This window comes from Telopea speciosissima, chromosome 5 (genome assembly GCF_018873765.1).
Source record: "Telopea speciosissima isolate NSW1024214 ecotype Mountain lineage chromosome 5, Tspe_v1, whole genome shotgun sequence".
Lineage (NCBI taxonomy): Eukaryota > Viridiplantae > Streptophyta > Magnoliopsida > Proteales > Proteaceae > Telopea > Telopea speciosissima.
Genome location: NC_057920.1, coordinates 5,617,425 through 5,644,318, shown reverse-complemented (window position 1 = coordinate 5,644,318; position 26,894 = coordinate 5,617,425). Strand labels below are relative to the sequence as shown.

The 26,894-nt window shown below is 38.1% G+C and overlaps 1 protein-coding gene across 3 annotated transcripts; it reads right to left on the bottom strand.

Moving 5' to 3' along the window:
• Positions 1-57: 57 nt before the first annotated feature.
• On the bottom strand, positions 58-23,981 carry LOC122661224 (protein odr-4 homolog). Of its 3 annotated transcripts, XM_043856562.1 has the most exons (12): positions 23,816-23,979; positions 23,494-23,703; positions 20,252-20,347; positions 19,199-19,287; positions 18,925-19,053; positions 16,640-16,760; positions 13,017-13,101; positions 12,800-12,909; positions 10,727-10,881; positions 9,834-9,930; positions 1,576-1,911; positions 58-71 (listed from the first exon to the last, which is right to left on the bottom strand). In XM_043856562.1, the coding sequence occupies exons 1-11, from the start codon at positions 23,894-23,896 to the stop codon at positions 1,609-1,611; spliced, it is 1,476 nt and encodes a 491-aa protein (XP_043712497.1). In that variant the 5' UTR covers positions 23,897-23,979; the 3' UTR covers positions 58-71; positions 1,576-1,608. The 3 variants fall into 3 exon arrangements, with proteins under 3 accessions (XP_043712497.1, XP_043712496.1, XP_043712498.1); XM_043856561.1 differs by lacking the exon at positions 58-71 and having other exon boundaries at positions 1,563-1,911; XM_043856563.1 differs by lacking the exons at positions 58-71; positions 9,834-9,930; positions 10,727-10,881 and having other exon boundaries at positions 1,563-1,911; positions 23,816-23,981.
• Positions 23,982-26,894: the final 2,913 nt, after the last annotated feature.

Below are 26,894 nucleotides of genomic sequence, written 5' to 3'. Positions count from 1 at the left end.
ATTGTAGGCATGGGATCCATCCAACTTGAGATTGATACAGGGCCCATTTCATGGCTGGAATCTTCCATTATCTTATATTGATTTAACATGAATATTGGCGGTAAGGCATTGCTTGCTTGGTTTGGATCCAGTCCAAACATTCTCGTGATTGTGATTCTCAAAGGTGAAAGTTTTTCTTTACCAACAATGAAGGAATCACCAACAAATCTATCGTCATAATTAATGACATGTTCCCTTTTGTTTGTTTGTGTACAAGTTTGCATGGTTGCGCATGAGTGCATGACCCTTGGATGGAAACAAGAGAGGGTTGAAATGACCAAAAACCCCTATTTTAGAGGACATAGACATAATGTTGCGCTAGTGTGCTTACCTTTACCCTTATTTTATTTTATTTTAATTATACTTCACATTTATTATTCCAATCAAATCAATTCTACTATAAAAATCAACAAAATAAAAAGCAAGTGGATCTGACCCATGGTTGTTTATACAACAACAATTCAGCCTTATCCTAACTAAATGAGGTTGGCCACGTGGATCCTTTCAAAACAAAGTAGGAAAAGTGGAGATCCTCACAAAGTGAAAGTGAAGTAAGACAAATGGAGAATAAAAATGAAGAAATGAGATAAGAAAAATGAAACATGAAATTGATAGGAAAAATGATAGCCCATAAAATCAGGAAAATCTCAACTACATGGTGTCAACAATATGGATCCTTACCTCCAATAGTTAATAGGCTCTATCCGATGTCATACTTGGCACAATACCCAAACTATGCATGTCGTTCTTCACAACCTCACATATGGTCATTTTAAGCCTGCCCCTATTTCTTTTAGCTCCTTCAATCGGAATCAGATCACTCATCCTTAGTGGAACGTTCCCAGGCCTCTGTTGCACATGGCTAAATCACCTCAGACAACATTCTCGAATCTTGTCTCTGATCAGGACATTTTCCATTAACTCTAATACGTTCATTCCTCACTTTATCCTTCTTAGTTTTGCCACGCATCCATCTTAACATCCTCATCTCTGCAAAGAAGCTATATGACACTTCTAAATTGTCAAACATTCCGCCCCATACATACATCATAGCAGGTCGGACCGCTGTCCTATAAAATTTTCCTTTAAGCTTTAAAGAAATGAACATGGAAAAGAATCCAACATCTTGGTTAACCAATGCAAACTTTTGCAGTTCTTTGAGTACTATGAATGAGCATGGAACAAGAATCCTGCCTAGAGGCTATGAATTTCAGTATTCTTGTTTGCAAATGAAATCACTGTAGTCCTCAAATGTCAATGGTTATTGTAGAATGAAGACTCACAATGGTAATCTAAAATTTTATTATTACTGAGCAACAGTTTATGAATAATGTTATTGTTACTGGACCTGCAAAGCCTGTCTCAATAGTTCCACAATTAGAGATGAAGCTTCAGTTGGAAAGCCGTGCTTTGAGGACAAGAAACATCAACACAAACTGAGATTAGTAAGGCAATGCAATGGCGGTCAAGAGTTGAAATGACATGATTTAATGGAGCTTCTGCTATATCCTTTCTCGATGAATATCTTGCATTTACTTAATGACTATAGATGAAGCTGCTGTTTACAAGCTAAGTTTTGAGAATGAAAAATACCAAACCAACTAGGATTGATACTAGGGCAAATGCAATGGCAGTTACAATGTTGAAATCAAGTGATGCAGTAGACTTTCTGCCACTTTCTTTTCCTGCTGAATGTATTTCATCCTTTCCTTTTAACTGGCAATCAGATCCATATGCTAAAGGACTGGGAGCTACTACATCCCAGAAAGATTTTGTTGTCAATGAGATGGCTTCTGTTTCTAGTTCCAAAATTGTTGAGGCCTCTATTAGATCTTCCCTGGACATCAATTCCTTGCAGTGATCTTTCAGAACCTAGTAAGCATGAGAAGCTCGAGTCAGAATGATCAACATGAAGCTCTTTGTGGTTTACCTTCTCTTTACTTCAAAAGCTAGACTACAGACATGGTAGAGAAGAGATGAATATATTAGAGATTTAATGAGGGGGGGGGGGGGGGGATAAAGTGTTCTTTGAACCATATATGGCATGCAGTCGAAATTCATTGGCTTTTTTCTATCACTCAAATATTTCCAGTTTCTATTACCAGCATTCTATTTCTTTTGACAATTGTGTAACTCGAAGACCTACCAAAAGAAAAATCTATATCTGATACAACACTGTTTGCCATTCTTGCTCCAAGTACAATTTAACCAAGCCAGAAAAAATTTCAGAAAGAAATTGTGAAAATTATTGCAGGAAGAAAGCAGCAATCATGCAACCTTGAGACATTACGAAAATTACGAGAAAAGTGTCATAATAAACAGGAGCAACGCTTAAGGAATACAACTCCAAATGCACAATAAATACTCTATTTTCCCAATTGTAGGTTCTTAATTAGATAACTCAGTAGCTATTGAGAGTATATCAGAGATATCACAGACAGTCGATGAAATGGTTGGTTTCCATACTAAATCAAAGGAACTGAAGTATGGATTTTCATAAGCAGATTGACTTTAATTGCCATCCATATTGAAGACTGCTATTCCAAATTTCTTCTCCACCAAAGTCTAACTAAAGATAATTTTTTCTTCCTAAGCCAAGATAGCAGATTTTGACATGATGATAAGAACTGTCCTGACAGAGGAGGTAGAGCATATGACTAAGGACATAGGACAAGATGCATGATCGTAGAATATGTTCTGTCAATAACCTTAATTGGTAGTCCCCAGGTATTGCAGCACCTTCGGACAGTTTCAGTATTTTCATCATATATTTATGTTTAATTTCATTTACAGGAATCAGCTTTGTATTATGAGAACGTTGGAGATAAAAGGTTTTCAGGAATCAGTCTTGTATTATGAGAAAGGTGAGGGAGACGGAACACCAAGCTTTCTAATCCTACTTTTTGCAGAGTTTGTGAAGAATGGTCATCTCAATCCTTGACCGACTTCCGCCCCTTGCCAGACCTCAAAAATTTTGCTGTCGCCTAGTTATTTTAGTTTCTTTGGTGCATTGTGGTTGATATATTTTGTAAATACTAGGCGAAATTAGGCTGAGATTTGTTTCAGTTTCAACCATTGCACATGATAGAAAAAAAAAATTTTAATTTAAATACAGAAAAAGTAACACACAAATTCCACTACACGGGTAACTATTTACCTGTACTGCAAAACTAAAACACTAAAGAGAGAAGCAAGGGAAGAAATATTTAAGAAAGAAAAGGGACCCCTCCAATGCAGCAATCTTTGGTGTTGGCCCCAAAGCAACATATAAGTTATAAATGAACCAAAATTTCACTATGGTAGTTGTAGAAATAAGTGAATGGCTTACTATGATAGCCCTCCACGATATGTATTTATAATAGTAAAGCTGGAACCTATTACAAATAGGACTCCTATTACAAATATGACTCTAATTCTATAACTCTAACTCCAACTAATTAAATAGAGTTAGAATGGAACTAGGAATGGGAAATAACTAAAATAGAAGTAACACCCCATGGGTCGATCTTATATTATGGATCGACCCATGTCACACGATATACCCATATTCCAACACTCCCCCTCAAGTTGGTGTGTAGATATCAGTCATGCCCAACTTGCACACTAGAGGTTGAAAAACTTTTCCACTTAAACCTTTGGTGAACACATCAACCAGCTGTTCTCCAGATTGAACATAAGGAACACAAACTGTCCCATTATCCAGATTCTCCTTGATAAAATGACGATCAATTTCAATATGTTTCGTCCTATCATGCTGCACTGGATTATGGGGCAATGCTTATTGCTGATTTACTGTCGCAGTAGAGTCGCATAGGCAAAGTAATAGGAATGCTCAAATCTTGTAACAAGGTTTTGAGCCACAATAGTTCACAAAGACCAAGAGCCATAGCTCTAAATTCAGTCTCTGCATTGGAACGGGCCACCACTGTTTGCTTCTTGCTGCGCCATGTAACACAATTTCCACCCACAAATGTACAGTAACCTGAGGTGGATTTTCGATCATGGGAACCAACCCAATCTGAGTCAGTGTAGGCTTCAATCTGTAAATGCTCATGACAAGAGAATAACACTCCTTTTCCAGGAGCTGACTTCAAGTATCTCAAAATCCTGAATACCGCTTCCAGATGATTAGACCAAGGATCATGCATGAATTGATTGATAAGACTCACAGCATAGGCAATGTCAGGCCTAGTGTGAGATAAATAAATTAGTCGCCCAACCAGCCTCTGATATCTCCCTTTGTCCACTGGTTCACCATCAGTGTCTCGGAAACGAACATTTGCCTCAATGGGAGTATCCACAGGAGCACAGCCTAACATGCCAGTTTCAGAAAGAAGATCTAGAGTATACTTGCGTTGAGATAAGAATAGCTCTTGAGAAAAATGGGCCACTTCAATCCCTAGAAAATAGCGAAGTATGCCTAGATCCTTAATCTCAAATTCCTTGGCCAAATAATTCTTCAACTTGGAAATTTCAGCAGAGTTATTTCCAGTTACAATGATATCATCAACATATACTATGAGGAGAGTAATAATGCTGCCCGATGTCTTGATAAATAAGGTATGATCTGCGTTGCTCTGTTTATAACCAAATGTCAACATTGCCGTCTGAAAGCGACCAAACCATGCACGTGGTGATTGTTTCAGACCATACAAAGCACGCTTAAGTTTACAAACCTTGCCTTGAGTTGAAGCAGATGAAAAACCAGGAGGAATATCCATATATACCTCTTCCTCTAATTCACCATGGAGGAAAGCATTTTTAACATCAAGTTGTTGTAGACTCCATCCTAAGTTCACAGCACAAGAGAGTATTACCCTGATAGTATTCATTTGGGCAACAGGTGCAAAAGTCTCCAAATAGTCTATCCCATATGTCTGAGTAAATCCGTGAGCAACCAGCCTTGCTTTAAAACGATCAACAGTTCCATTAGCTTTTTGTTTAATTACAAAGATCCATTTGCAGCCAACAGTCTTCTTTTGTGGTGGAAGTGTGACAAGGTCCCATGTACCACTCTTCTTTAGAGCTTGCATTTCTTCGAACATGGCATCCTTCCACCTAGTATCTGCAAATGCCTCCTGCCAAGTCTGTGGTATGGAAACAGAAGATAAAGAGGAAACAAAAGCATGAAATGATGGGGATAAAGATTCATACGAAACAGCCTGTGAAATTGGATGTTGCGTACAAGACCTTTTTCCCTTTCTAAGAGCAATGGGTAGATCAAGTGATGGATCAGAAGGAATAGGAGAAAGAGCAGCATCTAAGGGATTAGAATTATTACCAGAGGAGGTGTCATTCGGTCCTGGTTCAGAGGATAACTCTTGGTATGGTAATGCTGTAGTGGTGGGCTGTTGTTGCCCTTCTTTGTTCTTTCGATAATACTGTTGTCTAAAGTCTTTTGCTGGCTGTACCTGTTGCTCCCCCTGAACATCATCATCTAAAGGTACATGATAGTCATCAATAGGTTCATGTAGAGGAGGAATAGGAATTGACACTTCTTCTAAAGTAGGAATGGACTCCCCCTGAAGAGGTGTCGAAGATGGAAAGAAAGCCACCGCCTCATGAAAAACCACATCCGTGGAAACAAAAACACGACAAGATGTAGGATGATAACATTTATACCCTTTCTGGGTGGGAGAATAGCCAATGAAAATACAGCGGAGCCCGCGGGGATCAAGTTTACCATGGGCATAGTGGTTGCGAACAAAACAAACACATCCGCAAATTTTTGGAGGAATAATATAGGTGGAAGACCCCTTCAAAAGATCAAGAGGGGACTTATAGTCAAGTACCCGAGAGGGCATCCTATTGATAAGATAGGCAGCTGTCAAAACAGCCTCTCCCCAAAAATGAGAAGGAACATGCATTTCAAACATAATAGAGCGAGCTACATCAAGAAGATGTCTATTTTTGCGTTCAGCCACTCCATTTTGGGGTGGAGTATCAACGCAACTGGTTTGATGAATAATACCCTGAGTAGCTAGAAATAATTGAAAGGCTCCATCTAAATATTCACGACCATTGTCACTTCTGAGAGTTTGAATGGTAGCTTGAAAGTGAGTTTGAACCATGCTATAAAAGACTTTAAAACATGAAAAAACTTCACTCTTGTGTCGCATCAAATAAACCCAAGTGGTGCGTGTGTGACAATCAATAAAGGTGACAAACCACTTAAAACTAGAAATAGAAGAGGTACGTGAGGGACCCCAGACATCAGAATGAATCATAGAAAAAGGCTTAGAACATCTTTTATTTGAACTAGAATAAATAGAACGAGTTTGTTTTGCAAAAACACAAGCCTCACATAATAAAGAGTGAGGGTTACACTGCTGAAATAAAGCAGGAAAAATTTTAGCTAAAGTCCCTAAAGGTGGATGTCCCAGTTGACAATGCCATCGGTGCAATTCAGATAAATGATGTTCAGCGGAAGTAGCAGTAAGAGCCTGTCTAGATTTATTGACGGTATTATAGATAAGATCATCGTCAAGCAAGTAAAGACCACCACGCATTTTACCAGTTCCAATCGTTCCCCCTGTCCCCAAGTCCTGAAAGACACAATGTGAAGGATAAAAAATAGCTTTGCAATTAAGATCAGATGTTAAACTACTAATAGAAAGCAAATTAGAAGTTAACTTAGGAACATGTAAAACAGAGGACAAAGATAAAGAAGGAGAACAATGGATGGCTCCCTTCCTGGAGACAGAGGAAAGAGAACCATCGGCTATTTTAATTTTATCTTTGCCTGAACAAGGAGAATAACGGAAAAATAAATTGGACTGACCAGTCATGTGGTCAGTGGCTCCGGAATCGATTATCCAAGGATGAGATAATGCCGAAGCACAATGACCAGCAAAAGAAATACCTGGTTTGGAGAGAACAAGGTTCGATTCAGAAGAAGGAACCACAGTCGAGGTAGAGGCAGGTGCAGATAAAGTGGTGAAGTTAGTCATCATACGATGAAAGACTGCAAGTTCCTCTGCAGAAAGTGTGGTAGTAGGGGCTGTTTCAGTAGCTTCAGAAAGATGGGCCTGTGTGCCACCACGACCACGGCCTCTACCGTGACCACGACCACCACCATCAGAAGAGTCAGATGGCCGACCATGCAACTTCCAGCAAAAATCCACAGTATGTTGTTCCTTTCCACAATGAGTACATTTAAGAGGTTCCTTCTCAGACGAGGAACGTGTACTAAAAGAGTTACCCTTAGAAGACAGTAAAGCAAATCTCTCTGGCTGTGTAGGTGGTAACATGGTGGAACGACGAGTATCTTCCAATTGTATCATAGAGTAGGCTTGCTCCAAAGTGGGAAAAGGTGAACGACTAAGAACTTGAGACCGAAGCTAATCATATTCCACATTAAGGCCAGTCAAAAAAGTGTATACTCTGAATTTATCCTCCCTAAGCTGAAATTTGGTAATATCAGAAGGACAATCAAGCTGAAAGTTATCATAATAGTCAAGCTCTTGCCACAGGCTACGGAGTTCACAGTAGTATTCAGATAAAGTAAGTTCACCCTGTTTGGTTGCATGGATCTTTCGTTGAATATCATAAACTTGTGCATCATTCCCTACCTGGGAATAGGTACCTTTAGCAGCTTTCCAAATTTTTGCGGCTGAATCAAGTAGTGTATAGCCACGGGCAATGGATGGAGTCATTGCACTAAGAAGAAAAGCCATAACAAGAGAGTTGCTGGAACTCCACTTGTCTTGTAATGGACCAGCTTCACTGGGTTTGACAGTGGTACCATATATATATCCCTTATAGCCCCTTGAATCAATGGAAAGAAACATTTGTGTAGACCAAAGTAAGTAATTAGTGCCATCGAGCTTTATCGGGCTGATAGGAAAAGAGGGATAGTCATGATGGTTTCCCTGTGTAGAGGATTGGCCAGTGGTGGTGGTAGATGCATCTGAGTCAGGCATACTGTGAGATCTTCAACAACCGAGAGATTCAGAAAGTTGCAGAAAATTCTGCAGTAGGTAAAAAATAGTAGGCCTTCAAAAATAAAAATCTGCAGGTTGTGTAAATAAACAACTGTAGATTTGTTTCGAACAAGGATAAACTGCAGAGTTACAAAAATAAATCTGCAGGTCTTCAAGTATAAAACAACTGCACTTCTGCGAGAAAAAAATACTGCAGGTCTTCACAAAAAAAACTGCTGCAGGTCTTCAACAAAAAAACTGCAGGTCTTCAATAAGAAATCTCTTCAACAAAAAAAACTGCAGGTCTTCAAACAAAAAAGGAGTCTGCAGATCTTCGAACAAGAAGAAGTTGCAGCTCTAGAGAGGAATTCTGCAGTGCTTCGAAAAACAGATCTGCAGGTCTTCTAAACTTCAAACAGGGATCTCGCTGTGCATGGAGATCATTAAAAAAAAGGATAAAAGAAAGGAGGTAGGCTCTAGGGCAGGCACTAGATCATAGTTTGATCACCTCCAAGTACCGCCCCTGTGAAACAAAGGAAACTAGAGAAGAGAAGAGAGAAGAAGGGTCTCGGTTGGTTTAGGGTTTTAGGACTATGGATTAGTTGATCTAGGAGAGATCAATTGTGGAGGGAGACGATGGAGGAGGTCAGAATTATTTCTCAGATATCGAATTTAGGCTCTGATACTATGTAGAAATAAGTGAATGGCTTACTATGATAGCCCTCCACGATATGTATTTATAATAGTAAAGCTGGAACCTATTACAAATAGGACTCCTATTACAAATATGACTCTAACTCTATAACTCTAACTCCAACTAATTAAATAGAGTTAGAATGGAACTAGGAATGGGAAATAACTAAAATAGAAGTAACACCCCATGGGTCGATCTTATATTATGGATCGACCCATGTCACACGATATACCCATATTCCAACAGTAGTTCTTAAGCAGAGTGAAGCTGCCAGCTAAGCTTGGCTGGTAAGTCCTTGCCATTTGAGTAACCTACCTGGCTTCACTTCGAACAAAACTGTGCCTTCCCCACCCCACCCCCCCAAAAAAAAAAAATCCTAGGGGCTCTTGTAATACCACCCCACTGGGGTTGCATGTAGTGTAGTATCAGTTTGCATAGAACCCAAAAAGAGAGAGAGAAGAAGAAAGAAGGAAAGAAAGAAAAAAAAGCTCTTAAAAAGAGTACCTTCAAGAAGAAAGTGTTCCACAATGATCAAGGCAAATATAAATTCCTGTAGTGGGAGGCTTTATAGGAGTAGTGGGCAGCTTTGGGGGGCTTGCTCCTGACATTATAAAAGCCTTGTCTTTTGCCTTCCAACAAAAAATCTCTCATTCCAGTAGAGGGAGCAATTGACTCGTGCAGATAATTTGGTAAAACAGAGGTTTACATGCCCTTTTCAATGTTTCTTTTTTTCATTTTGGTGAGATAGGTGAAGGATTTTTAGTTTGTTGGCAAGTCTCCAAGTTTTTAGCCCCAACTAACATTGTTTGCAACCATCATTTCAAGTGGTTTTTTTTCTTATTTTACATTAATTTTCTTCAATTAGATTCAATTGAAGGAGCAAAAAACAGTCTCTCTGCCAGCATTAAATGTTAGGGAATAAGATTATAAATTTAAAAAAAAAAACTCTCCCTCATAAATCAGTTGAGTTTTAATTGTCAACAACACAACCAACAGGTAGCACGATTGTTTCTTTCTTTAGAAGAGAAATTCCACATGCACAACAGCAAGCAAATCATACGCCTGACAACCACAATAACTTGAATGCACTAAAGCTTTTCAACTCATCAACTGTTTTGGCAAATCAACTTAAATATAAAGGTGATTCACTCATCCAAGTAATAGAAGTTACAACTAACCTCAACTGTCTCTGATGGTTGTAGATAGTCACAAATAAAGGCACCCGCTAACCAAGGGATGAAAACCCTTCGGGAAAATAAAAGACTACAAGGTTTCCTGCTTCCAAAAGTATGCAGCAACAAATCCAGTTAGTATAAAACTTGTGAATTGTATTTAAGGATCCAGAACAAAAATAGATACGAGTCGCATCACGATTCAGAAGCAGACGAAAATGTAGTAGACTTGAAAAAACATAAAACAGAATCTAAAAATTAGCCTAGTTATGCAAAAAGATGCGACTCCAGATAGGCATAGTGACTGCAAGGGAATACAGCACTTAGCCTGACAAGATTCGATTCTGAAAAGAAAAAAAAAAACAGCAGCAGTTACAGTGCTGGTATTACTGTATGCACATCATTATAACTGCTATAAATCGCAGATCCAGTAATGAAGGCGCATTTTTCAAGTCACGGAAACAGCATAAGTTATCTCGGAATATAATAGCAATATTGCAAAGAAAACACTATTCAAGCCTGTGAAAAAAATTATTTTGGAGAGCAGAAGTGCAATAGAAAATTTCCATATGACATGAAGTTTGTTTTGAGCAGTTTGTTATAGAACATACAAAAAAGACCCCGGCACAACGGTACGGTTACTCCATTGCGACCTAGTGGTCGTGGGTTGGAGTAGGGAAACAGCCTCTCTGCAAAGTGGGGATAGGGCTCCGTACATTATGACCCTCACCAGACCCCGCAGTGGCGGGAGCCTCGTGCACTGGGTGCACCCTTTGTTATCGAACATAAAAAATAGACTTGAGGAGACACAAGTTGACAAGGATCATCAGGCTTTTGTGAACTTTAATGCATTCTCAATTAAAGCATAAGAGCATGGTTCATTATTATAGTTAACCAACCTCGATAAATGCAAGACAAGTTGAAGGATGGATTTTTCAGTTGACTTCTCATTGCTTTCTTCTTGGTGCCCATCAACAGTTGAATCTTTAACGTCTCCCTCTGCCTCATCACAGATGATGTCTAATCTGTTTCGCATACTCATAATGATATCCCCCTAAAAGCATATCAGAATCTTTCAGAACATCAAGAATAAGCAACAAGGATGGTCTGAATACAAAAAGAAATTAACCTATAAAAGGATATATGTTGTTTTAAGAATTAAAAAAAGGGCTTCAAGAATTGAAGTATGTGCAGTGCACAGAAAGAAAAAAAAAGAAGTATACTACTCATGAGAGTTCAACATGGTATTAAAGATCAAATATTCAAATGTAAACTGGACTTCATAGGAAAACAAAATTTCTCACCACAGAAAAGAAGAGAGAGACTTATGAATTCTCGAAGATGGAGAGACTTGCTCAAAGATTGATACTGCCATTAGGATCTGTGTTTAATGTCCATGTCAGAAAGAAACATGGGTATGAAGAAGAGGAACCATTATCTTTTAGTGCAAGTATGGGACTATTATCTTGGTATTTATGGAGTCAAAGTCGTCATTTATTGGCCATCTACTTTACATACTTGAAAATTTCAGGGTTACTTGGGCACTAGTCTGAAATTCCAGCAAAAGAAACACCACTTTCAGTGGAGAAAGTTGGGATGCAGAGGGAATCGAGGGTATGTTTTTGTTATGGACAGCGTAGATAGGTTTAGGAGTGAAAAGCAAGAGCTTTGTAGCTGGCTGAATGGTGAAATCAAGGATTTTTTTGCTGGACTGATACAACAAGCAATTAGGTTGTGTTTTATTGGACATTAGGGTTTAAAATGCTGGGATTCAAGATGACAGGTAGGGAAGTGAAACAGATCAGCACCTACAACTTGATAGTAACTAGGACTCAACCAGTTGGTGCTGGATTCAGTCGACAGAAAAGGAGGAAGCTTACTAAAACCCAAAGAAATACTACGAATTCTACAGAAAAAGAATAATAATGAAAAAAGCCTTTAACCCAACCCCACACATCCCCTCCTCCCCCCCCCCCCCCCCAAAATAAAAAAAAGTCAAATGACTTTATTGTTTCCCATGCAAGGGAAACTGAGCAACATTATATGATCCAATATAACAATCAAATGTAAATACCCACCAAACACTAACACTTGAGACTTCACCAGACTATTGATCACCATCAATAGTGACTCAACTAACATACACTAAATTCTCAACTCTAAAGACATTTGACTGACACAAAAATGATAAACAGAAAAACACCAAGCAAGCCTTCTGTATCAGGCCAAGAGAAATGGAGTGGTCCTAAGCTAGCTTCTCTGAGCCTGCAAAATGGGTCATGGTAGACTTGGGCCTTCAGAAATGGGCCTGGTTCATGCTGAAAGTTCACAACAGATTGGGCATGCACAAAAATGTTTTGAGACTTAATTGGGCTTTCTTTTGCTTGCACTGTCCTCCCACCTGGAAAAAAACTTGACCTCAAGTTCCAAGTGAGGTCATACCAGAACTGTACATCACATTTCTTCAGCTCATGAGCTAGGATCCATACATCATCATAACTGGAATTATCCTTTCCAGTTGTTCCCTCATATTGCAATATGCAGGGAAATTTGGGTTAATTTTCTTATTCCTTTCTCTGTATATGGCTAGATGTTTTGTCCACCCTATTGTATCACATTTCCATCGAATTTATGTGATGTCCCAAAAATATCTGAAAGGCTTCTCTGATAAAAGATCACCACACTATAGTTCAACATAGTACTTTTAAGTTTTAAACAATCAAGAACTCCACTAGTCTATTATAAGAACATTGTATCAATTTTAATGAAGCAGTTGACATGGTGTTCATCAAAAGCTTAAATCTAAAACAAAAACCTGCCAAGTATAGAAAGAATTTCAACAAGCATGCTTCCACAAATATCAGATTGATGTGTATCATTCTTACTGAGGCTTGATCAATAATTCAATATTATGTATCAGTCGTTCAACTTAAAATGAAAAGTAGCAACCAACATGGCAGCTATTTAAATACCTTTATATCATCAACAGCTTGTGAAACAGGTTCCTTTGGGCTCAAGTATGCAAAAGAACATATGGATCCAGTCAAGACAAGAACACCCACAACCTCCTTTTGGCGACAACCTTAACATAAATTTTAAAGTATTAGCATCCCATGTGTGAGTTTAAGTTTCAGAACTGACAAAATGTAAGCCAGATTGATACGGCTTAGTACAAAAGTGTCAACATACCTTCAGCAGGTGCACTCTTCATGAAAGGTAAAAGCAGTTCAATTTCATGTATACCATCTGAAGTGCTCATCTCATCTTCAGCCACCTAAAAATATATAGAAGACAGGATAACCTCCAAATACAAAGCAACAATATATATAAATGAAGGCAATCATGTCTATGAAGTATTATGAGAGAATAAAAATGTGGCCCATTCACTTCAGACTGGCTATTCACTGATGATGCTAGCTTAATTTTTAGAGCCAAATATGAGAATTTGACATGTGATATGGTCGGCTTTAAAGTGGTGACAAGTTAAAGGATCAACCATCAATAGTGTCCAAGAAGTGCTTAACTTCAACAATTTAAATGGAGCCTTGGATTGGCAAACAGGAATAGTACAAAGGACATTTGGGTCTCGTGTAGTCATTCTCTAAAACATAAGTAATAATTTTCCATACTATAGTATACTAGTGTAATAGCTAGAGATGCTCCAAAAGGTTTTGAGAATGTTATTATTGAAAGGGATTCGGCATATGTTATAGGACGGTTGAGAAAATTTCTTTGCAAGCCATGGTGATGCAGATAAATCACAGGTGTGGGCTTATTCTAGTGGGATTAAACCTTGGGATAGGTTATATACATGTTGGGCCTTTAGTCCAATGGGTTTTCTTTGTAACATGCACCTTAATGGGCTCTAAATTATGGTAGGAGGTAGGAATACAGGGATTTACTTTATTAGTTTAGTTTGAGTGTTTTATTTCATTAAGTAATTGTTATTTCCTTGGTAGTTCAGGATAGGACAGGGTCTTGCCTGAATAAAACTTTTATTCCTACTTTGGATAGATTTTTAATTGAATGGGACACCAATTCTAACTAGTTATGATAGAGTTTTAGTTATAATGGACATCTATTCTTATTATAGACACATAGGCAGCTCAACTGGGACACATAGATCCTAAAGAAGACCTTGGAGCCAAAGAAGTTCACATATGCCATGGGCCATAGCCCGAAATTCAGCATCTGCACGGGACCGAGCAACTATAGCTTGTTTCTTGCTACGCCAAGTAAACAAGGTTGCCACCAACAAAAGTGCAGTACCATAAGGTAGACCTTCTATCATCTAGGCAACCGGCTCAATCTGCACCAGTAAAGGCCTCAATACGCAAATGACTATGAGGAGAGGAAAGGATCCATAGAATTGCTGAGATATGACATGACAAGACAGTTGTCTGTATCCCTTTTTCTTTTCTTTTTTTTTTGGACCAGCAACAGAAAGCTTGACAGATTCCCCTGTAAGGTAGCCAGAGAAGCCACGGTAACCAATAGCAAGAAAACACGAACGAGACCACATCAAGTAGTTGCTCCAATCTAATTTGGTGGAGCGAATAGGGAACGAAGGAAAGTCATGCTGAATGATCCCTTCCTGTCCAGTGGATGCGATTGACATGTCGGAATATTACATGGGACCCGGGCCAGCCCCTAGAATATTATTAAAATCCAATCAATGAATAACAAATACAAGGGGGGGACGTACCACCTTACCCCAACCCATAGGAGCAATCACCCTCACCTCAACTCTGGACCCGACCCATACAAACATAAGAAAAGCAAATTTAAAATTCTATTTCCTTAGAACTGGCAAACCAGCCCTGTCGGATATTGTTGCTGATCAAATATGGTCACCCAAAAAAAAATCTTACCGCATAGAGAAAATAGCCAAAATTTTCAAATATATGAGAGATTTAGGTCATATCGGGGTAATAGACCCTTGGTGGGGGAAAAAAAACTCACCACCAAGGGTGAAGAGAAGAAAAAGGAGAGGCGAGAGAGTCGTTGAGAGGGGTGGCGGTGGGTCCTGGCGGTAAAACCGAGAAAGGGAGGGTGGCAGTGGCTGGCGGTGTAAACCGAGAAAGGGAGGGCGGTGGTGGTTGGCAGTGAAAAAACCGAGAGAGAGTGGCGGCGGCGGCGGTGGTGGTTTTAGGGTTTGGTGTGTGATCCTTGCTCTAATACATGATGGTTTTAGGGAATTGAGCTTATGTTTGTGAGACACCAGCCCAGCTTTATTTATAATAGAATGTTGTGAGGTACAAGTACAATAATGCTCCTAGGGCAACACTAATAAACCCTAATGGCCAATTCTGCCCTTGTACCCATATTACAACAAATATGAACCAAGAATCCCACTTGGTGGACATAGGTTGACATCTCATCAACCATCCTTATCAACAATAGATAGACTAGAAGAATGGCGGAATAGAAGAAAGATATGAACCACGAATCCCACTTGGATAGGTTGCCATCTCATCAACCATCCTTAGCATCCCACTAAGGGTTGTTGCATCTCACAACCAAGGTTTAAAATCTCATTTCGTTTCGGTGTTTCGGTCTGACCAAAATTTTGCCGAAATATGAATTTTTTCTATGAGTTTTGCTTGGCCATCTGTGGGTGTAAAATGACCGAAATGACCAAAATAACCGAGATTTCCGAAATTTCTGAAACGAGATGACCGAAAATTTCAAAATATTACATTTTTTCAATTCGATGTTGCATTTCGTTTCGACTCAACCGAAATACTCGAAATATTCGAAATTCCGACCGAAACGAAACGAGATTTTGAACTATGCTCACAACAAATTATTCTGAATCCCACACAACACAGAGACAGCAAATGCCAATTTTATTTAATAACAAAATCAAATGTAGCTCTCTGGCTCTTACACACACACACACACACAATATAAGTTCTATTCAGGCAAGACTCTATCCTATCCATAACGAACCAAGGAAATAACAATTACTTAATGAAATAAAACACTCAAACTAAACTATTAAAGTAAATCCCGTATTCCTACCTCCTAACATAATTTAGGGCCCATTAAGGTGCATGTTATAAAGAAAACCCATTGGACTAAAGGCTTAACATGTATATAACCCAACCACCCAAGGCCTATTTCCTCTAAAATAAGCCCACATCTGTGATTTATCTGGCATCACATGGAGACATTCCCACATTATTAGAAGCATTCAACATCTCGTCCTTGGATGAATCAATCATTTCAGGTGGAAACCAAGTGCGTGCCAATATTGTGGTAGATATTTTTAGAAAACAAGGGGTAGTCCATCCTAGGATCTGTTTTTGAAATGAGCTACGTTTCTGGGATGTAGCTTTTATGGATTTAAAAAGATTTCTCTGTACTATTCTTGTTTCGGGTTAGCTCCTTGAGCTATGTCAATCCTATGTAGCTTTGCCTCCTTGAAGGCTTGTTGTACTTCTTTCGATTATAAAAAAAATGGTTACTCAGATAAAAACAAATTTTTTTTGGGAGGAAGGGGGTTTAAAAAACAAGTATAGTGTGACAAACCAAATTTGTAAAAATCTATGAGAAGTGTCCTCTCGAACTAAATTGCAAATGTGGTCATTCCACTGCATCGGACCACATTTGTAACAATCATCAAGAGGAAACCATTAGCTGGAATTCAAGTATTCATTGTTTTATATGATCACATTGTTACAGAAATTCCATCTCCCACCCCCAAACAAAAAAAAAACATTAACTGAATTAATAGGTGTAATGCGATAGATAACCAAAAATTATGAACAGACCAAATTTGCAAGAATAAATACTCAGAGAGATTTTACCAATGTTCCATCAATTACAGCCTTTGCACCTTTCAGCTCTTGGGCATGAGTTAGAAGTCCATTGTAGAGAACATCTCTCAATGTGCTGGTACTTGATACATCCTCACGAAAAATGGGCAGTCTGGGAAAAATTATGAGATGCAACCATGAAACAATCCAGCTAACTCTTCCAGAACTTGCTTTAGGAATGTAAAAAATATCCAGAATTATTTTGAGTAGGGCAGGGCCAATCATAGAGCTGGCAAAGGCCAATGGCACTTTGTCCTGGTTTGATGGTTTGGCTCCATAAAACAAAAGACGGGATGACAGCAAAAAACAAGCCTTTCAAACAGCAACTTTTCAGTGGTTTCATGAAAACCTGTCATTTCTTTTGGTTTTTACTGGATCTCATCTATGTCCAGTCCTTAAAGATGCAATATATCCTATAGAACCAGAACATCATGGTATACATCTGATTCACCCCTGTCCAACTGACTAGTCTGGTGTGATGCTCAATATTCACAAATTGAATCTTTTCTTTTTCACCTGCGTTTTTTTTTTAATGCCAAACATTCTACAAATGCAACAATGTCAACCTAAGCAATAAAATTGATTTGAGCCAGTAGTTTTACTGCACGATGAGATATTAAGATGCATTTTAGAAAAATATTTGTTATTATTGGCAGAAGCATAGTGAAAGACTTACAGATTTTAGAGCCAATTGCTTAAGAACAATCTTCGGGAATCAGTAATTAGATACTTATTTTACACGTAAGTTATTGAGAGCCCTATTAGAAACCATTGCATTAGAACAATCTCATACTGTTTGATGTCAGGCTTGTCATTTAAATGGTTTACATACTGCACACACAACATGAGGTTTCCTGTCCAAGTTCACATATATGTAAAGAATTTACCAACCCCCTCAGAACATAGATTTAACAAGCTTGCAGAAACAAAGAGTTTGTTGTTTCACCTTAAAGATAAATGCAAAGCATCCATAACATATGGTATGAAATGTAATTGCTGCAAGATTAAGTAATAGAAGCCAAGTTTAACTAAGATGGAAGTTCCATTCGCCAGTGTAACTCGGTTCATCCTTTGTTTCCTTATATTTCCCTACTCATCTGGAATAACCGGTTCCTCTTTCCTTATAATCTTGGAAGCCTTTCCTAACACATTTGTTTCTAGAAAAGATTTTGGGCAAACATGTATTCATGTGTGTATGCACATACGTATAAGACAATGAAGGTAATTTCTCCTTTAATTAATCAAGAAACAGATTAGTCAGGTTTTATTTTATCAATAAATGTATTTATCTGCAGAGGATCGAGATATTTGGTGTAAGCATCAGCTTTTCTCAATAATACAGAACTTGAATGGGGACAAGTATATGATATTAACATAATTGGCATAGCGAAAAGGCAAGCCCAGGCAGTGGCTGGGCCGACCAGGGCGTGGTACTAATGCAGATCCAGGGTTCGAAAAACCCAGCTCAGATCGCTTATGGGCCCACCCAAATAATAGAAGGCTCAAATAAAAGGATTGGTGGCAAAATCCGTAATTATGTGGAAGTTTAAATAACCAATGGCAGAATTGTAAATAAACAGAAGTTCATAATAGGATGGTAGATCCTAGCCCTGCATTGTGTAAACACATATGTATGTGCATACACAATGCAGAAAGCCAAGTTAAACAAGGCAGGGCTAGGACCTAGCAGAAAGCTAGATACAGTCAAGTCATTGATCAATATTCTGCAGAAAAAAAGCAGCATGAAAAGTCAATGCTTGTGCTAGGTTTTACTAAACACCACACACCTTTAAGTTAACTTGGTTTTCTTTTATTTCATTCGAGCTGCTGCTGATACAAAGGCCGAGTAAAAGCCAAGTTAAACATGGCAGGGGCTAGGATCTAGCAGAAAGCTAGATACAGCAAAGTCATTGATCAATATTCTGCAGAAAAAAAGCAGCATGAAAAGTCTATGCTTGTGCTAGGTTTTACTAAACACCACACACCTTAATTACCTTAATCCTCTAACGCTTTTGTCTCTTTTAGCATATATATAGCACCCTAGCAGGTTACATTGGCCTCTCAGCAATAATTTTCTCAGGTTTGATTCAGTTCCCCCTGGGATCCAACCTAGTATCAACCTACTCTGCTCAACATCTAATATAAACAGATATTTCAAAAATCAAATAAGAATAGAGAATGGAGTTCCTTACTTTCTTTTTCTTTGATACCAAGTTCCCCACTCAATAATAGGATTACAATTAGAAGAAGAAGAGAACAGTACATCAGAGTGTTACCTTATGCCAAAGTTGTACGTGCATCTAAATGCCAGAAGGGAAGCTAATACCCTTCCCATTTTGAAATCACAAGGCCGTAGACTGCTTGATGAAATATTTGAACCCAGAATGCAATTTCTGCAGTTCCACCTATTCAACTAACTATTCAGTATTTTGATCAATAGAATATTCTAATTTGATTGTCACCAGCAGCCATTATATATATATATATATATATATATATATATATATATATATATATATATATATATATATTTGAGTTATAGGCAAATACCTCCTTGGACTATAAGAAATATGAACGAGTAGCCTTTCATCCAAATCACTGTCATAGAAAGGTGCTGCATCAGCAACTGCCTTGACAGTCTGCAAAATTCATATACTTAATAAATGTTTTTGTCACGATCCTTTCACATAATAAACGTGAAACCTCCAGGTCAAGAATCAGAAAATCCTCATGGTTACTAATTGTATCAAGTAGATCCAAAATCAAAGATAGAATAGCTCAAACAATAATGAAGAAGAAAATCATGATATTTAATAATGGAATTAAATAAACTTATTATTTGTGAACTTTAATGATGAATTAGATAAACTTATTATTGCTAATCAGAAATTTTTGCTCAGTTCTTCACTACATAACAAACTGAACTTGTGAAGAACTGAAGATGAAAGCCATAAAATGCCAATCAAGGGGAAATAATGTCAATTCATCAATTGACTATGTTACACAACCAGAGACAAAGGCCCTCCCTCCGTAAATGTGGCAACCATGTTCTGAGGTCTTTTAACATCTCTGTCAATGTGGCATCCATGTTCTGAGGGTTTTACCATTCTTGGGAATAAAGGTAAAAGAATTCACCCCACCATGTCCAGGGTTTTTCACAATATATTTTAATCACTGAGAACTTCTTCAATATATAGGTCAAGGATGATTTAACAAAGTTGTATGATAGCAGATAGAGAGATCTTTATTCTTTAGTATCTTTTGAACTCTCTTCTGTGAGCTTCTGTAATTTCTTATATACCCCTCCATGAAAATTATTCCTCTCATGACTTTTCGAAGAAGGCAAAGGAAACAAAGTTATATAACAGGTGTGTTATTAGCTTCCATGGAAACTAACAATCTAGAATAATTGAGAAAAATGTAATTTGGACTCAATGCAACTTGAATGAGTCAAACAAACCTGTAATGAGCATCCGAACTATTTAGTCACATCTATGTTTGGGCCACTTCAATATTCTTAGTGAAACAATGTTAATTTGAACAAAATTAATAAAGATACCACGAACTACATAGCTAATTTTATGGCCCAACTTTATTATATACCTGATAAAGTACAAGGTTAGACGCCTTGAATGAGTTCTCAGAAGCCCAGGCATATAATCCAACCACATTCATGCCACCCAATAGCATTTTGGATACCTGGAAGCATGACACTCACAAATCATAACCTTATCCACCATGTAACTATTCTATTAGGAATAAAATAGCTCAAAAGAAACATGTGATGAGTCTAAACATTTTTTTCTTCTTTTTCTTTTTTGATTGGGGGGGGGGGGGGGGGGGGGGATAAATCTGACGAGTCTTAACTACACTTCATTCTCAGATAAATATCTTAAAACCAAACTTCCTCAATGAGATGATATTGACAAATACAAATTTCCTTCAGTTGAATTTTATGATAACTGAATTAGAATCCAACAAAACAACCAGTGGTTAAAGTAAACAAGAATCAAGGTAAATTTTAAGCCAAAAATCCTTGAATCTCCAAGCGGTTATGTTTATGAAAAATGCAAGTGAAAGTGTGTGTTTGTGTACATATAATAAGTGAAAAGTACGTCAAGAGATGAAGTGAATTCAAATGAAATGAAATATAAAGGAAACTTGTTAATGGGGTGTTTTGTTGGAAGCAAGATTAATTTAAATGGCAAAGAGATGTGGGATGGGTCCCACAGTATAAATAAAGTAGCAGGTTAAGGATTTTCGGTGGCATTTCAGCTGAAAATGAAAAATAGTGATTTCATCATTTCAAGTAAATGTTTCACAACAAGAGCACCCCTAAAAAAATGAGAATATGATGGCAACCACAATTTGCATCACATCAAATGCATGGAGAATTACTTTTTTTTTTAATGTATAACTTGTTGAATTTGCTTTAAATTTGGCTATTTTGTTTTTGTTTTACCGATATGAATTTTATTTTAGTTCACTTCTGAATTCTGATCAGATGGAGCACAAACGTACAGAGAAAAACTATGGAAATTTTAGCCATTTAATAGAAACTAGTTGCCAACAAGCAATTAGATATGTACGAAAGGATAATGAGGCGGAAGTTAAAGAAGCCTCAAGAAAGATGAAGGCAGGCAAGACACCAGGCCAGATGAGATTCCAATAGAAGTGTGGAAAACTCTAGGAGGCTGTGGGGTTTGTTGGTTAACTAATCTGTTTAACAAGATTATGAACACAAGGAAGATGCCAGATGATGGAGGAGAAGCATTGTAGTCCCAATCTACAAAAACAAAGGTGATACCCAAAGTTGCAATAACTATAGAAGCATAAAACTAATGAGTAATACTATGAAACTTTGGGAGAAGGTTATTGAAGCCCATTTGAGAAGAGAGATTCATATCTAGGTGAACCAATTTGGCTTTATGCCAAGTAGTTCCATGACAAAAGTTATCTACTTATTGAGGAGGACCATGGAAAGATATAGAGAGAGTAAGAAGGATCTCCATATAGTCTTTATTGACCTGGAAAAAGCCTATGACCAAGTCCCTAGAGATTTAATCCGTCATGTTCTAATGAAGAGATGGGTCGTGCTTGGCGCGTTGGTCAAGTGCTCACTTGCTGAACGCTTGGTCACGGGTTCAATTCCTGGAAACAAGGGTAAGGCTGCGTACATTTGACCTTCCCCAGACCTTGCTAAACGCGGGAGCCTTATGCACTAGGTACGACCTTTTATGTTCTAGTAAAGAGAGGGGTGTCAAGTAAATATGTGAATGTAATTAAAGATATGTATGAGGGAGTGGTGACTGGTATGAGATCTGCAGGAGGTCCGGGCAAGGATTTCCCAATTACGATTGGGTTACATCAGGGATTAGCCTTAAGCCCTTATCTATTTGCGCTTATCATGGACGACCTAACTAAGAGCATCCAAGACAAGATCTCGTGGTGTATGCCCTTCGCCGATGGCATCATTTTGGTAGATGAGACAAAAGCAAGGATCAACACCAAATTAGAGCTATGGAAATCAACCTTGGAAACAAGAGGTTTTAAGATTAGTAGATCGAAGACGAAGTATATGATGTGTAATTTTGGTCAAACTATGATGGATACTGACATGGTACGAATTAGGGAAAGAGAGATACCACAAAGTGACTATTTTAGGTAATTGGAGTCAATCATAAATAAAGAAGGTGACATAGAAGATGATGTTTCACAGAGAATTAAAATGGGATGGATGAAGTGGAGAGATGCATCTGGAGTGCTATGTGACCGACCTATTCCTTTAAAGCTTAAAGGAAAGTTTTATAGAACTGTTGTATGACTGGCTATGATGTATGGGGCAGAATGTTGGGTAGTTAAGAAGTGTCATATTGAGAAGCTTTGTATCGCAGAGATGAGGATATTAAGATGGATGTGTGGAAAACCTAGGAAAAGTAAGGAATAAGTGTACTAGAGCTCACTTGGGAATTGCCCCGATCAATGACAAGCTCCGAGAGAGTCGTTTGAGGTGGTATGGTCATGTCCAACAGAGGTCCGAGGAGGCAAAGACACCCCAATAAGGAGGAGTGATATGATCCCGATTGAAGGGGCTAAAAGAGCTAGGGGTAGGCCTAAAATGAACATAGGAGAAGTTGTGAGGAAGAACATGCATAGTCTAGGTCTTGTACCAAGTATGACCTCGGATAGAGCCTATTGGATGGCAAGGATCCATGTAGCAAACCCCATTTAACTGAGATTCTCCTGACCTACTCGGCTGAGCCTCTTTCCTCTTTACTTTCTTCTTTCTTCTTTTATCCTTCCTTTTGTTTTTCATTTTTCATTTGTCATTTGTCATTTTCCAATTTTTCACTTCTCATCTCCTTTCCCCATTTACCAGTTTTTCACTTCTCATCTCGTCTCCCCATCTCTTCATTCCCCTTTCTCTGTGTTTAGACCTCAGTTCTTTACTACTTCGTTTTCTTTGGATCCATGTAGCCGACCCCATTAAGTTGGGATAAGGCTGACTTTGTTGTTGTTGTTGTTGTAGTTGTCAACAAGCAGTTTCAAGGTTCTCAATTTCTCACTGGTTACGAACAACACCCCCCCCCCAACCCACACACACACCCAAGCAAAAAATAAAAAAATAAAAAACAAAAAACGGGTGATTATAGCATGTCTCTACACAAGAATCCATAAAAACAAACTATTTTCAACATTGCACCCCATATTCAAAACCCAACAACAAAAACGGCAAAAATTGTAACCCGCTTGCCCTCTCCCCCCACCCAAAGAAAAATAAGAAACAAAGACTTCAAAAGACAGAACAAGACAAAGTATGATACTTAAGGATTTTCAAGTTGTACCTGACGCGCGTGTTCAGCAACCCAATCCACGTCGATCACCAAAGGTGAAGATTCCGCCTGAGATTTCTTCTTTGAACCCTTCTTGTCATCTCTGCCAGCCTCAGAGAGCCGACAAGCCTGTTCACCGGCATCGTTGGTTGGCGTAGGAACCAAATCGAATACAAATCCTCGGTCTAAACCACAATTAAGCTTTCCTATAACGAGACCCACCTAAGAAAATGATAACGCATTTAAGCAACCCCAGTAAATAAGGGTATCAGCCATACTCTGGAGTGTGAGAGAGAGAGAGAGAGAGAGAGAGAGAGAGAGAGAGAGAGAATACCTGAGCAGGCACTCCAGATTCGAAGAGACGATCCTCCGCTAACTTGAGTTGGGTTTCTTCTCCGAGCACAGCTTTCACCATTTCCGTGAGATTCAGCTTCCACTTCGCAAACCTGGATCCGAAAATTCCAGAGCGACCGTTAACAGCGAAATCGAGTAGACTGTAATAAAGGTACAGTGCCCTTTGCCACGTAGGTGTGGCGCATACAAAGTCGGACGCCACGCACGCCAATTTTTAAGAAAAAAAAAGGTCCACTGCTAAGGAGCCGAATTAACCGAATAAATTTGGTTCGGTTTCGATTCTGATATATGAGGATTTAAGGGCTTCCATGATAATATTTCTATTTTTGGGACATGATTCTATTTCGGAAGTTATTTTTTGTATATCTATTACTGGGCCATATTTCTGGGCAAAAAAACACTTTTGATAACACCTAATAATTTCTATTTCTTGGCTATAAAAGAAATAAAAACTCGTTTGTTATGCACAATCATTTTTGTTTCTAGAACTTATATAAAATTAAAAAAATACCATTAAACACCAAAAAATTTGATGGTGGTGGCAAAGGTGGAGGTGGCGGTGGCGGTGGAGGTTGTGGCAGTGGCGGTGGTGGTCGTAGAGGTGACAGAGGTAGTGGTGGTGCTGGAGGTGTGGAGGTGGAGGCGGTGGTGGTGGTGGTGATGGCAATGGTGGTGGTAGTTGAGGTGGCGGTGGTGGTGGTTGATGTTGCATTGGATGAGGTGTTTTATTTTGATCGTGAAATTACTGTTTTGCCCATCAAATTAATCATGTACTCATTAAAGAGCAACTCCCCTCTTATTTCTTCATTTTATTTCTAGAACAGATAAACTTTAAATTGGAGCTTCTTTTTATCTATTTCTCAGCAACTTTTTTATCCTGGTTCATTCCTAGGAACAAAAAAAATGAACTAGTGTTAACAAATGGATTTCTTTTATTTTTTTGTTCCAAGGAACAAAAAAAACAAAGAAATAGAGAAACATAAGTATTATCATGCAGGCCCTAATTCAATTCGGTTTGGTTTCAGTTTTAGTTAAAAAATCATCGGTTTAAACCAAAACCAAACTGAATACCACACACTTAAACCTATGACTTTTTTTTTTTATAGTGTTGCCTTTTGTTTTGCAACTATAATCTTGATGTGTTTCTCTTATTTTATTGATGGGTAAGCTAAAAGATAAGATCTGAAAGTGGAGAATTCACTTGGGATTCTCATTTATTTATTAATAATTCTGGTTCTTTTAAGGTTTTGTGAGCACTTTATTTATACAAATGAAGTTTGTTGAGAGCACATCAAGGCAACAACAATTGACAGCCTAGCAGAATGGAACTGTATTGGAAAATCGAATTGGAACCGTATTGGAGAACTGAATTAGACCTGCATTGAAAAACTGTAGAACCGTAACCGAACCAAACAGGTTCAAATTCGGTTTCCACTTCCCGAACCAAGTCGGTTCTCGGTTCAATTTTGTTTTATATCATCAAGGCATGGAACCAAACCGATTGACACCCTTATAAGGATCAGAATCCTCTCCAACTAGTTGGGTGTCAACTCTTCTTTAATGACTCATCCAATGGTTGGGAAAACTTAGACATATATGTCAACACCTCATGATACGTTTTCAAGTCCTCCTCATCGTTGGATAGGTAATTGGAGAAAAGTTGGAATTGAGAGTTGGAGAGGATATTTTTCCACTACTAAAGACTTCACAACTACCACACATTGGAGAATCGATGATGAAAACTGTCAATGTGGATTTTGATTAATCGATCTAAAAAAGAAAAAACTAATAGGATCAATAGATCTCAGGAATATTCCAATGATTTTGGAGTTTTTTTTTTTTTTTTTTCCAGAATCGACCATATAACATATTGAATCACTAAAAATGATTCCGATTCTTGATCCCATACATCGATTTTTTGAAACGCTAGTCTATGCTCACACTGAGGTCATAGGTGAAAGTGTAAAATTTTAGTCCATAACAAGGAACTGAGAGCCCGTTTGATAACCTTCACAGAAACTGTTTTTGGTGTTTTATGTTCTAAGCAATGGAAAAAAAACCCTAAAAACCGTTTGATAAACCTGTTTCGCTTTTAGTGTTTTTTGAAACATAAATTGGAATTTATGTGTCCTAGAACGGATTTGACAGAACAAGTCCAACTTGTTTTTACGTTTTTCAGAACAAGTTGGACAAAATTGTGCCTGATACTTTCACTTCACACATTTGACCTAACCCACTGTCTCGTCCTCACAAGCTCTCAAGAAAAATCAGCAAGGGTATTGAGGCAGACAGTGCAAACTCTCAAGATTTAGCAAGCTCATTAAATGCCAGTATGTTGATTTTTTTATGGTATCGGGAAGGTATTTTAGGGAACATTCTAAAACCTTATAGGGGTTTGCAAACCCAAAGATAATGCGGTAAACCATCACCGCATGGTGAAGGACAACTTTCTCCTTGTTTTTTTCTTGTGTTAAATGTCAATGTTATAATTTTTTAAACTTCAGAGTACACTGAATTTTGAACAACATTCTTACTCATATTGGGTTTGAAAACTTTACTAGTGTGAAAGATGCTTTCTTTTTCACTGGAACAAAAAAAAAAGGGGGGGGGGGAGTTTTTCCTTCTTATGTGGAAAAGAGTAAATAAAATATCAATTTAAATGCGAAAAACCTAATATATGATAGCACACACAATTGAATTGAACTGCCAAATTCAAATGTGAAATCATCATCTAATAAGGCAAGATGACAAAGGCTTTTTCCTCTGGAATTCTAATAGCAATCCTGTGTGGGGGCTTCAAACAATAGTGAGGTTGTCATTTCTGTAGTTTATCTCCTCATGGCACTCGCAATTTCATCAGTTCTATAGTTTATGAAGAAGTGCACAATTTCTTCTTCTTTTTTTTTTTTAAATTTTTTTTATATATGTCTAAAATATTCCTACACCACCCATAGAAAGAAGCTTTTCTATGCGGTCCAGCTTTCTTGAACCATATGAAAGTTCCCTTTAGTTAAAGTGATAGTTGGATGGGAAGATTACCCTTGGATTAACAAGGTCTC